The sequence below is a fragment of the Thermobia domestica genome, chromosome 8, assembly GCF_964235325.1.
Source record: "Thermobia domestica chromosome 8, izTheDome1.hap1.1, whole genome shotgun sequence".
NCBI classification, from domain to species: domain Eukaryota; kingdom Metazoa; phylum Arthropoda; class Insecta; order Zygentoma; family Lepismatidae; genus Thermobia; species Thermobia domestica.
The window spans coordinates 292602131-292614878 of record NC_137461.1 but is presented as its reverse complement, the minus strand read 5'-3'; the positions used below and the strand labels follow the sequence as shown (position 1 = coordinate 292614878).

Below are 12748 nucleotides of genomic sequence, written 5' to 3'. Positions count from 1 at the left end.
AAATATATGTCACATTTTCAAAACTGTCAGTAAGACTTTTACCACATCTCACGTTACTCATATTGTGAACTTAAAAAATGCTCTTGAACATTCATTCTCTGACGTTGCACTGCATAACGCTACGAACTGTGTGTGGAAAGCGATAATAAGGTGCAATAATTTATATTTTAATATTTTATTATAACGTACTGTTCACACATGAACTTGGAGATGATTTATTTCTTCTTCTTCTTATATATTTTTTTCTTATATGGCCATAATACCGTTTTGTTTTATTGGTCGCTTTGAAATAGAGGCGCGTTTGGTCTCCTTACAATACACACCGATGATGATAAAACTGTTTCCCCTTTTAATTTGCAGCCTCTGTCTACGTGCGAGAAAGTTTAATCTACTTCCACAGTTCTTCGGGATCCTCCTATCTGGATGCTGTAAAAAAGTATTTTTTAAAGAACACTTTCTTGATTGGACTCTTGGAAGAGGGGGGGGAGTGTTCTAGAACTTGTCTATTTATGAAATAATGAATTCAACCCTTCTTGTTTCAATTTGGTACTATTTTTCAGCCCACTCCAGAGCTAGGACTGTGGCAACACTGTTAAGTAGTGACCGTCTGCTATGTGTTGAAATGTAAATTAGCGCACGAGAGAAACTGACCACGCGTTTGAGTATGAGTCGGTTGAATTTCATGGTAAGTAAATAAAATTCGAAGTTCCGCTTAGTAGTAGATTTTTTTTATCTAGGTGAATTTATTATTACCGGTATGTTATTTAATAAGAGAACCATATTTTCTTGAATGCAGTAGTGAAGTAGTGATTTTCTTAAACATATTATGGTAGGCCTATGTGATGGGGCGTTTACACTTGGTCGATTTAGTCGCACGGCTAAATCGACTCGCAGCAATTGCGACTAATGGGGCGTTTACACTTAGTCGATTTGCGTTCGATTCAGTTGAATTGACGTCACTTTCAACTTAATCGACCGTGTAAACGGGACTTCAGCTTAATCGCTTGTTCATCGAAGGCGACTAATCGACTGTCAACTGAATTAAAAGACGTTCTATTTTCTGTGGTTGAAATAATTGAAGACATCCATCAATCTGATTCGGCCTATTAGCTTCGATTTAGTGGCAAATGCAGCGAGTCGATTTAGTCGTGCGACTAAATCCACTAAGTGTATACGCCCCATAAAAATCGAAGCAACTAGGCCGAACCAGATCGATGGATGGGTTCAATTGTTTCAACCGAAATTGAATGCTGCTTGTCGACTCGCTCTCTTCTGGTCGATTCGAAATCGACTGGCAATTTTAAAGATGTCCAAGGGCCATCTTGGCTCGTGCCATTTTAGTTCATAATCATATTTCAAACAATTTATAATTAAAACAAATATAGTGACAGAAACAGCAAGTCAAAATGGGAAATATATTACTTTATTGAAAATTTATACTATTTGTTGTTTATAAATATTTTTTGGAAAATGAATAACGAATTTATTCCACATTTATAGCACATACTGGTGAGAAACCTGGTGCGCCCATAGAACACTGATAATAGTGAACAAGACAAGAGGTAACTGAAAGAGAAAAAAAAGATGTCCGAACGTAAATTAACTGGAATAATTTCCCGTATTATAGCAGAAGAATTAAGGGATGAAATTAAAATATCAATGACAAGAGAAAGGAAAAGAAAACGGTGTTGGGTAAGGAAATGGATATTAAGAAGACAATATTTAGGAGCAAATACTTTGATGAAAGAAATTTCAGTAGATGATCCTCAATCTTACCGCAATCATTTACGATTGTCAGAATTCCAATTCCAATACTTGTTGAAGAAAGTGTCACCCCTCATTCAAAGACAAGATACTTTTATGAGAGCAGCTCTTCCAGCAGAAATCAAACTTCAAGTAGTCTTAAGATTTCTTGCAACGGGAGATTTTACAAAACTCGAAAGTCTGTACCGAGTTCCGAAGTCTATTTCAAACATAATGGAAGAAGTACTGGACGCAATATACGCAACTCTTTCTGACTATATCAAAGTAAGTATGACTTATTATTGTACAAAGGAGTGAAAAATAAATTATTCCATCCGTACCTAAATATACTGTATATTTCCTTCTAGGTTTGAACTTTCATGTACGTAAGTCTGTGTGTATTTAGAATCAGCACAGATTGAGTATAGTTGCTCAAGTAGAGATTCATTACATTGCTATGCCTTTTTAACGAAATAACTGGATACCTTCAACAATCGCATTTTACCTGACCATATATTCCTCCGTGCAAGTTGACGTTATGAGGGCAAAATGATGATAGTAAATAATTACAGCACTTTATTGGGGAAATCCGACGATACCACCTAAAACTATCATCCAGCTTCTGCTAGGATGCTCCCCATTATTTGCCTGCAGATTTACATTATGAGTGGAAACTTATATTCCTAGGTGTAGACCCTAAGCGCACAAACGAATACAAGTGCGAAAAACAAGTAATAACTTTTTGCTAGATGATAACTGCAAGCTAGTTTGCTTTTATTACTGTACCCAGACCAAGTTTAGGCACACCACTTGAAATAAGTTTTGATTTTTTTTTTCACGATTTGCCTATAAATACACTGCCGAGACATATACTATAAAATTAATAATAAAAAAAAACAATTTTTGCCAGATGGCCATTCAAAACAACAAAACTATCTACTTGAGTCAGGACAGGTCGACGTTGGTGAGCCACGCGGGGTGTGTCGCAGAAAGTAGTCCCGTCACCGACTGTATAAATGCGCTTAAGTAAACGAACATGTGGGTTTTCGTAATGATACCAGTTCCTATAGCGCTTGTGACGGTTTATTACTAGTAGCAGTATATTTGTAAACAAAATAGTTTTGTACATTGCGCACAAAAATACCACGCCGGCTGCAAACAGTATCTACAGTCATCTTTCGTGTGCAAACACTTGGTTTCACCGTCGTACAGCACTTCTAATGAGATTACACTAGCAATTCTGCACTTCTAAACATAAAATACAACTAGACCCAGGTTCGATTCCCATCGAGAGCTAATGTAGTTCTAATTCCACGTTAATCAGTAGGTCTACGTCTCATATGGCCTGCTGCTGACAGGGACGCTAAACTCAAAATCAAAATAAAATACAACATATTACTTACTACTTTGTTCTGATGCCTATAGAAATTAGAAATTTGTTCTGTATAACAGAGCTCCAAAAGATTTTTTTAAAAATGTTTTCCCTAATTTTCCCTGAGAAAGTTTTATCTATTTCTCTGCCAAAAGTTTGGAAACAGGCGTCACCAAATAAATCAAATTATATATATATATATATATATATATATATATATATATATATATATATATATATATATATATATACAGGTTGGACAAAAAATGTAAAACGTTTGCAAGTCTGAAAATCATACCTAGTATAGTGTGGGGCCTCCTTTTGAGTTCGAAACAGCTTGGATCCGATGTGGAATGGACGTATACAGGTCCTGAATCGTGGTGTGTGAGATTTTGTACCATTGTTCCTCCAAAACATGCTCCAGTTCCTTAAGGGATGCTGGTGAAGGGTAATGAGACCGAACACGCCTTTCTAACTCAGACTACAATGGCTCAATTATGTTCAGATCTGATGATTGTGTGACTCAGGGTAGGTGTAATAGCTCCTGTTCATGCTCCTCAAACCGTGATTTCACCGTTTTTGCAGCGTGACAGGGTGCCAAATCATCTCGGTAGATGCCATCACGATCAAGGAACAATATTTGGGCCATGGGTAGAACCAGGTCCCCCAAAATGGCATCATACGCCTTAGCATTCATCATTCCATGCAGGACCATTATGGGACCTACGGAAAACCACGCTATCACTGCTCATACTGCAACAGAACCACCCCCATGCTTTACATTGGAAGCAGACAGCCTGTATCATAGGCCTACGACGGTGTTCTCCATACGTAAACACGACTGGTTGTTGGAAACAAGGTGAAGGTCGATTCATCGCACCACATTACGTGTTTCCACTGCTCATGAGTCCACGTCTTGTGGTTCTTGCACCACTGGATACGCCTCTTCGCATTTACTGCTGTGATCAGGGGTTTGGCGATAGCGGCCCTGCCATGAATTTTCATTTTATGATGTTCCCGTCGCACTGTTTTCGATGAAACCGGGTTCTGCAGGCCGGAATTAAGTTGGGACATAATTTTCATTGCAGTGGTCTTCTTTTTAGCTTCTACGATCAGTTTTAATGCCCTCCGGTCCCTATCTGACAGGATTGTCTTTCAACCACTGTTGTGCTTTGCAGATGTTGTTTGCCTATGAATTGTGTATACCCTCGTGACATTGGACACAGTGCCTTTCGGTACCACCACAATGTTCCCCACTGTTGCCACTCAAGTTCCAACCAGACGGGCACAAACAATCATGCCTCTTTGGAAGTCTGTCAGGTCGCCCATTTTACCGCACCAGTTTCACACCACGACACTCACAGGTGAACGGGTTACTACTGACGGAAGAGGAAGGTCCACATGACACATTGAAAACAAAAAACGATCGGCAACTGCAACAGGCGTTGTACAGTGGGGGGCCAAACTTACGTGTCCTGTATGAAGTGTTTTTAGATTTTTTTGTCAATCCCCTGTATAAGGGGAACCTAAAAGATGTGCACAAACTCTGAGAAGTGATTCGTGACACCAAAAGAAGATAAAAAGTCCTGTTTCATGTTATCAAATTTCGCGTCGTGTACGAGTGACAGGGTGCCAACTTAGAACTGAAACTCGAATGCTGACAATTGGAACGGGTGAGAAAGATGTGCAAACTACAGGAGGTGATTCGTGACATCAAACCTAGTTAAATGTGCCTATGCACGTCAGCAAAATGGTATATTAGGTAGTTCCGCGGACAGAGTTGTCTCAGCAAGCAGGATAGTTGATGGTAATCCATCCTAGCCAACACGATACGTGCCTCGCACGCAGCTATCTAGCGTAAGAATGATACTGGACAAATATGAAAAAGAAGTACAAGCCAATAACAACAGAAAAGAAAAACAACGAACAGACAGGGATGGACAATGTCAAGCGAAACGCAAATGCACGAATTTTGTGCTATGGAGTAACGATGATCAGCAATGTACAGGTTGCTCACAATACGAGTAACCTGATAGCCAATATAGGTACGTGCAGCACACTACACATTGCACTTACCTCGAGTGAAGTCAGAATAGATGTTCCAAATGTTCCCCATGACTGTCAATGCACACGTGAACACGTCGCACCAATGACTAGCGTATCGTGTCGAATTTTCCGGGCTGAGTCCCCACAATGTTACAGTAGCATGGATACGCTACTCCAGATTATGTCTATGAGACAGAGGCTCAGAGCAAACTACACTATTTTTATATATCTCCACAAGTAAAATTCAAGGGGATTTAGATCTGGTGACCGGGTTGGCCTTACCGAGCGATCCACTTGCGGGAGAATTTATTTCAGATACACACAAACAGGAGCAAAGAAGTTAGGGCAGGTCCATCGTGCACCAGCCAAATGTTATTTCGAAATCCCAGTGGTACATCATCGAGCAAAAGGGCAGTGTATCTTGCAGAAACTTCAGACACACGTCGCTTGTTAGTTTTTGTGCCAGAATAAATGGTTTGATTAATTGATCATCTAGAAGCCCACTCAGACACTTATTCGAAACTGCTGTTGATGGGGGACTCGACCATTTCATGTGGATTTTCCTGCGCCCAGATGCGAGTATTGTAGAAGTTGATTATGGCATCTCGCCCGAAAGCAGCCTTATTAGTGAAGAGGGTTAATGATATAAATTCCAATGTGGTTGCAACTTGTTAGAGCAACCAGCGACAGAACTCCTCCCCTGGGGGAAATCGGCAGCCTGGAGACCATGCACACGTTGCAGTGATAGGGATAAAGGGTATTCTCGTGTAGAATTAGCAAGACAATAATTTGACCGATATCACGTATATTGGCTAAAAACCTGGAGCTCACACTGGGGTTTTCCGCAGCATCTTGTAGCATCTGTCCATTTCAAGTGTCCGAGATGTACGCGTCCGTCCTACGTCCGCATACATAGGTACTCCCATGCGCAAAAAAAATTGCGCGTATACTGTAACTCAAGATTTTTCGCATTTATTCCATTTTCCTTACGTTTATGGGTAAAATTCAGTTATTAGTATGTGGAGATAATAGAAAGCAATTCATCTAAGAGATATTTCCAAAAATATAATAAAATAATAAAAATATAAGCAAAAAACAAAATTATGCTCGGTTTTGTGTATACTGGCAACGATGATTTCTAGGGATTTTTTCAGTAGCAGATCACAATTGCGGAGGGAATTCAGTAGGGGAATCGAGAAGTTGGATCAAGAAATGGATAGTGGACTAAAATGTTGCATTTATTGGTTAAAACCTAGTGTGTAGATTGCCTGCCAAATATAAATTAGCTTCTGTAACTAAGATGTCGTACGAAAATATAGAATTAAACAGAAAAACTCTTATCTTAAGGTTCGAAGCGATACGCACCATGGTTATGAAGATAATTTCTTTAAAAAAAGAGCCAACACAACGTAGCCTCCGTGGTTAGGTGGATAGAGTGGCGGAGTCGTAGTTATTTTATTATTTTGACACCACATCGAATCCCATCCCATCCTTTTTTTTTTTTTTTTTTTTTTTACAAAACATTATAGGAAGTGTTTAATTTTGATGTTAATAAGAACCGAAACAATATAATAAGGAAATAATTTATTGGTAGTATCCTTTAATCGACGTATTTATTCAGTATTAGAATACGTGTACTATTGGAAACAGTTATTGTTTTCAGTTTATAGTCTTGCATGTTACTTCCCGTTCTTGAACAGCAGACAACTCACTTCGGGTTTGTGTGTCAGGAAGAACATACGCGACCTTGACAGTCTGCCGTCTTACCCCTTGTTACATCGACCTGATGTTAAATGATCGTTTATGTGTGTGTGTGTGTGCTTGTTTTTTGCTTTTTAGAGTATTGACTTTCTTTCTCTCTTTTTTTTCATATCCACAAGTGCAAGAATGCTTTCGTTGAACGTAACTAAATTATACAGATCTATGTATACGGAACACGAATATTTCCAAATATAGAATGAATATGAACGATAATCATACCATATTTCTACATTATATAGTAGCGTGAAAAACTGATATTAAAATGATATAACAAACAGGCATAAGCTTTTTTTTTTTCTAGCATGGCAACACATTAAACGTAACTCATTAAATTTTGGGAATTACAAATTATCACCTTACGTGTCGTTGTATTCCTATTCTTTTTCACGTTCAAGCGACGAAAGAAGAAATTGTAGTAATAGTGATAAAAATCGAATTCGAGATTTCAATGAATTCAAGTTTCACGCCCCCACATATCGAAAAAGTTATTTTGATGTCTGTCCATCTGTTCGTTTGTTGGTTCGTCACGCTTTTACATGCATTCAAATAGAGGCCATACTGTTCGACGTATCTGGACCTAAGTCTAGACATGAAGTTTTTATAACACTTTATCGTTTCGAATTCTATATTCTCCGACACATAAAAATAAGGGTAGTTTCCTGAAGGATGAAAATTTAAAATAATTAAATTGTTTCAAAAATAGCTGTAAAGATTTTGCTTATTTTTTTTTTTTTTTTTACAAATATAGTTTGAATCATTGCTCTGAAAAAATACGTAAGGTGTAATTTACTGTATGGGATGCGTTTTTTCGAACAATTTTCTCAATCACATTTTATAAATAAATGTATCATTAATAACCTAACAATATGACACAACTCGTTCGTCCTGTAAACATTCAGAAGGGTAGTTTAGCCTACTCTTCGACGATTTTCCCGTTAGCGCCTGACCCAATTTTGTTCATATTTCATAAATAAATGTCACATAAATAACCTAACGATACGGCATAATTCCATCATCCTAAAAAGCTAGAAGTGGTATAATACTTTTCGGAGTAAGATTTACCCTACGATTTTGTGGAGAACGACTCAGGCAATTTTGTTCGTATTTCATAAATAGCTTAACTCGTTTGTCCTGAAAAGATATACAAGGGATATTTTATTCTTGGGGATGACTTTTTTAACGATTTTCTCAGAAAGTACTCAGACGCTTTTGCTCATAGTTCACATGCAATTATTTCCTTAATAATTCTAATATATGGCATAAGTTATTTCTAACAGAAATATGACCAATGGGTACTTTACTTTTGGACATAAGTTGCTTCGAACAAAGTTTTCCAAAACACATTATTTTATTCGCATTTCCCAAATAAATGTTTCAGTAATAGCTGCAGCCTAACACGAGTCAGTTTAAGAAATTCGAGCGAGAAAATTCAGTGCGTTTCATCCGTACCCATTCTTAAATATATTTTTAAATGTTACACCTAATCACAATTTTCCTAACAAAATCGAAACTTCTATTTAAATGTGCCTTGTTGTTGCCAAATGGTTCAAGTCCATTGGTTCTGGATTTGATTCCCGGTGAGAGCTAGTGTATTTTTATCCAACGTTAAGGTATAGGTAATAAGTAGGTGCAAAGAGAAAAGTGTTGAAACAAGCCTAACCAACCTAATAAATAATACAAAGAAATAATACAATATTACGAAATTATAGAAGAAACGTTGTTAATATTAGATATTTGCGTGTGAGATTGTCCAACCGATGACTGTCAACTCCAAAGGTAAGAAAGTGAAACATCCAATATTTTTTTCTACCAGGTTAATCAGTGGTCTCTAGGTAAACCTATCCTACTAGGAAGTGATTTGAGATACCAAAAAATGTTGTAATCGCTGGGAGACATGTTAGGAGAATACATTGGGTGAGAGACTTTAATTCATGAATAGTCTGCACCTTCGTTGGTGTATTGAAGTGCGTAGGTGGTGTGTGTTTAGCACATCGGGTTCCTTTGTTGTTAGTCCCAGCTTTCTAGACCGGATGCAGTTATTCCCGGTAGAAAATACAAATATATATATATATATATATATATATATATATATATATATACATTTCTATTACTATTAAAGTAAATAATTACACTCATTCCCTCAATGTGATACTTGTTTGTTTAATTGTATACAGAGAGCTGATCCGTGGAAAAATCGTTCATAATAATAAATAAAATAAACTCGACAAATATTCTTGTAAATAATAGGTAAAAGTTTGCGTCACACTGTTCATTTTGCTGGGCACGTCAGTGTGCCACGTTATCCGGTTGTGGCACACTGGAATATAGGGTATGGCTTTCTAATTTTTCCCAACTATTTTAACTGCTTCAATTGAAATGGATTTATAATAATAAGAGAGTGAATTTAGTCTTCTTACCCTTCGATTTAGAAATAAGGTCCGCTAGAATTGTATATATAAAAAATAATAATACTCAGAATTTTATAGAGTGGTTTGTTTTATTCGAAATGACATACTTCCTGCAACTGTTTGGGTTGGAATTATTTGAAATCAAATCTTTAAGTTTTACGACCCACGGTTATACCGGCTAGGCTAAAGGACACGGTGATGATGAGAAATGAATGCAATGGGGGAATGAAAAAAGTGGGAGAAAACGGAAGAACCCCGAGAAAACCCATGCACATGGTGTTTCTCCACCACAAAATTCATTTGGTGCGAGCTGGGGTCGAACCAAGGATCCCATGCACCAAAGGTGAACGCTTTATCACTGAGCCACCGCGGCCCCTCTGAAATTATTTATAGGAGAGAGTGACTACTTTTATGAAAACTTGATATCTTACACATTTGTTTAAAAATACCAGCTTTTTGTGAAATATTGCTTAATATTCAGGAAAACCTAAGTCAATAAAATAATAATAATAATAATAATAATAATAATAATAATAATAATAATAATAATAATAATAATAATAGTTATTATTATTATTATTATTATTATTATTATTATTATTATCTTAAATTAAAAACTCTCTGGACTTAGTGCATTGGCACAATTCCACGAATCAAAAAGAATGTGTTTACTTAACATATAAGTGTAGAAGGACTTAATCCCTGTTGCTTTCAATATAAAAAGAAAGTGTCCAACTGTCAAATGATATGCTACATAAAATGCCCTATGCAACATAATGTAGTATAGAGTCATCATTCCAGGTTGTCTAAAGAACACTTTCGTTTTAGCAAGAAAGGAAGAAAATAGAAAATACTGAGTTTTAACCTAGTAGAAAGTTTGCAGATTTAAGGGAAAATGCACAGAGTTGTTGGATATAAAATGTAGTTCGGATTAATGGAGTAAGACACCGTAAATATTTTATTGTTTGAAATATACTAGGAGTGACCAAGCCATTACATATGGAAATATCGAAAGAGATACGTTAATGGTGTTAGTTGCAAACTTTTTTAGAAATGAAAAAATTAAGGAAATCTCTAAAACTCTGATATCACAAATCCAAATTGACTGACTGTTAAGTAAAACTGCTAAATCTGAGTAAAGCAAAAAAAAAAAAAAAAAAAAAGTATTAGTGACCTGTGTTAGTTTCAGACATATCATTCTCATATCAAAACTACGATAGGAGTAAATTATGAATAAAGGTGAATTCACAGTTCTGGAATACCAACAAATGATTTTGCTAGATGTAACTTTTCAGAAAACTTTTTTATAAGGCTTTAGATTTATTATTATTATTATTATTATTATTATTATTATTATTATTATTATTATTATTATTATTATTATTATTATTGTTATTGGTATTATTTTGTTTATTTATTAGCTTCCCCATGCCGTAAACGTCGCCAACTCCTAGTGGCTCACTTGCCGGTAAATGGCGATCGTCGATATAGCGACGCGTCGAAGGATTGCCGCTAACGTGCCACTAGTGGCAGGGATTCGTCGAGTCGAAGCAGATATCTAGAATCGGGGGTATTGAAGTTACCACAACGTAAGAACGAGGACTTCATTTTGGTCCGCGCTCGTTTGATTTGTCACGGAGAATCGTAAAGGGACCAACATGAACTATCGCCAGTCATGTGCATGCGGTTATTATTATATATTATTTTTCCCTGACGAATTGTTATTATAAGAACAATATTTGAGCTCCGGGGGTCAAGAGTAACTCCTGCCTTTACATCATGAAGTGAAAAATCTTGAGGTGGGTGCGTATAATTGTATGAATTTAGTTGGCAACTATCGCCGATCACTAGCAAGTGAATATGGGAGAACTATGAAAAAAGTAAATAGACGCTTGTCATTTTGTTATAAAATTACATGACGAGTGCATTTGATTTGATTCCGAACAGTTGTCTTCAAATATACACGGTTAAAGAAGCACTCTGATTAGAAATATTAAAAAGACTTCAACGATTTATCACTCTACAAGCTGTGTCTTCATAATCGCCTCCGTGACGAATTCGGAAGAACACGCAATTAGTAACCCTAAGGTTGATGGTTCACGCCCAGCTCAGGGCACTTTCGTTTTATTTTTTAAAAAATGTTTTTAGATTCATCTTGATGCAAAGAAATTACACATATAGGCGATTTAACGTGTTTTAGGGGAATAATTTTGTGGTTCGTTGGCGTTCCGTCGCTTCTCTGCCGGTGGTGGTATAATTTTCAAAACGGAAGTGGGACCAATTTTTGGGGACATCTCACTAGTCGCCTATCGGTGGTCCACCGACGCTTACGGCATGGGATTGTCCCCTCACGAGTGAGGCAGATTGTAATCGACCAAGAGTGTTTTGGAAAAATGGGAAACATCTTCCGACTTCGACTTCTGAACAATCCGTTTAGGATCAAGTCGAATCAAGGCTGCGCCACGGAAAGGTAGAACAAGTGAGGCAATCGTTCCAAGCACTACGCTCGACAGCTTCCGTCTCATTCACGACTTAGACTCTTCAGGAAAAGTAACAAGTTTATTACTTGTAATTTATTCTTTGAGTCAAAGTATTTTGCAATAAACCATCGTTTTGTAAGATATTTTTACGATTGTATACTATTAATTTCGAAAATTGTAGTCATAATATAATTTCCCATCATGGATTTGAAAAAAATCAAAGTTGGAGCAAAGAAAGATCTCCGATCCACATGTCTCTTCATGTTTGATATGGAAGTCTCATCTTCATTATTGACCCTTAATTTATTTTAGTCCTAGGCAACGCGAATCGACGGGATGGCTCTAAGTGAAAACATTCATTTAGATGGTTAAGTAATCAGGAAATTCCTGCTGTTATTTCACGAAACAAGAGATCTTGAGGGAAAAAAAAAAAAAACAATTTTGCTTACCAGGGGGAGGGAGTAAATCATCTGCTTACGTTTGCTTAACTAGGAAGAAGGCAAGGGCGCCGATCCTGCGGGGCCGAGCCCGCTCAAAACTCATGTAGGCCTCCTTTGTATTTATGAATATACAATATTTGGCATTATTTGAGTGTAATTTGTCTTAAAATCCTCATATATATATCTTCTGAGTTTGAATGCCCCCCCCCCTCCAAATTTAAAGAGAAATTGGCGTCCTTGGAAGTTCTAGTGAAATGAATAAAAATGTGATAACGTAATACTTGAACAACTCTATCTAATGGAGGAAAGTAAATTAGTATTCAACACTTCTTTCAGTTTTAAGCATTTCAAAGATTCTCGTAATTTAGTAGCGTCCCGGATTTGCATTTTTGAAGTACGGGAACTTTATCTATACCTTAACGTGGGAATCGGTTTCGGACCATGCACTTAAGCCTCTTTGCCATAAGAGGCACAAGGAGTTTTTCTTTCGATTTCCTC

General features: G+C 36.9%; 1 protein-coding gene across 1 annotated transcript in view; it reads left to right on the top strand.

Moving 5' to 3' along the window:
- The first annotated feature begins 603 nt into the window (after nt 1-603).
- The window catches only part of LOC145693716 (uncharacterized), a 24247-nt gene continuing 12102 nt past the window's right edge, over nt 604-12748 (top strand). Inside the window, exons 1-2 of the mRNA XM_081770000.1 lie at nt 604-685; nt 1501-2028. Coding sequence (XP_081626126.1) covers nt 1585-2028 — 444 coding nt within the window. The 5' untranslated portion in view covers nt 604-685; nt 1501-1584. The remainder of the gene's footprint in view (nt 686-1500; nt 2029-12748) is intronic.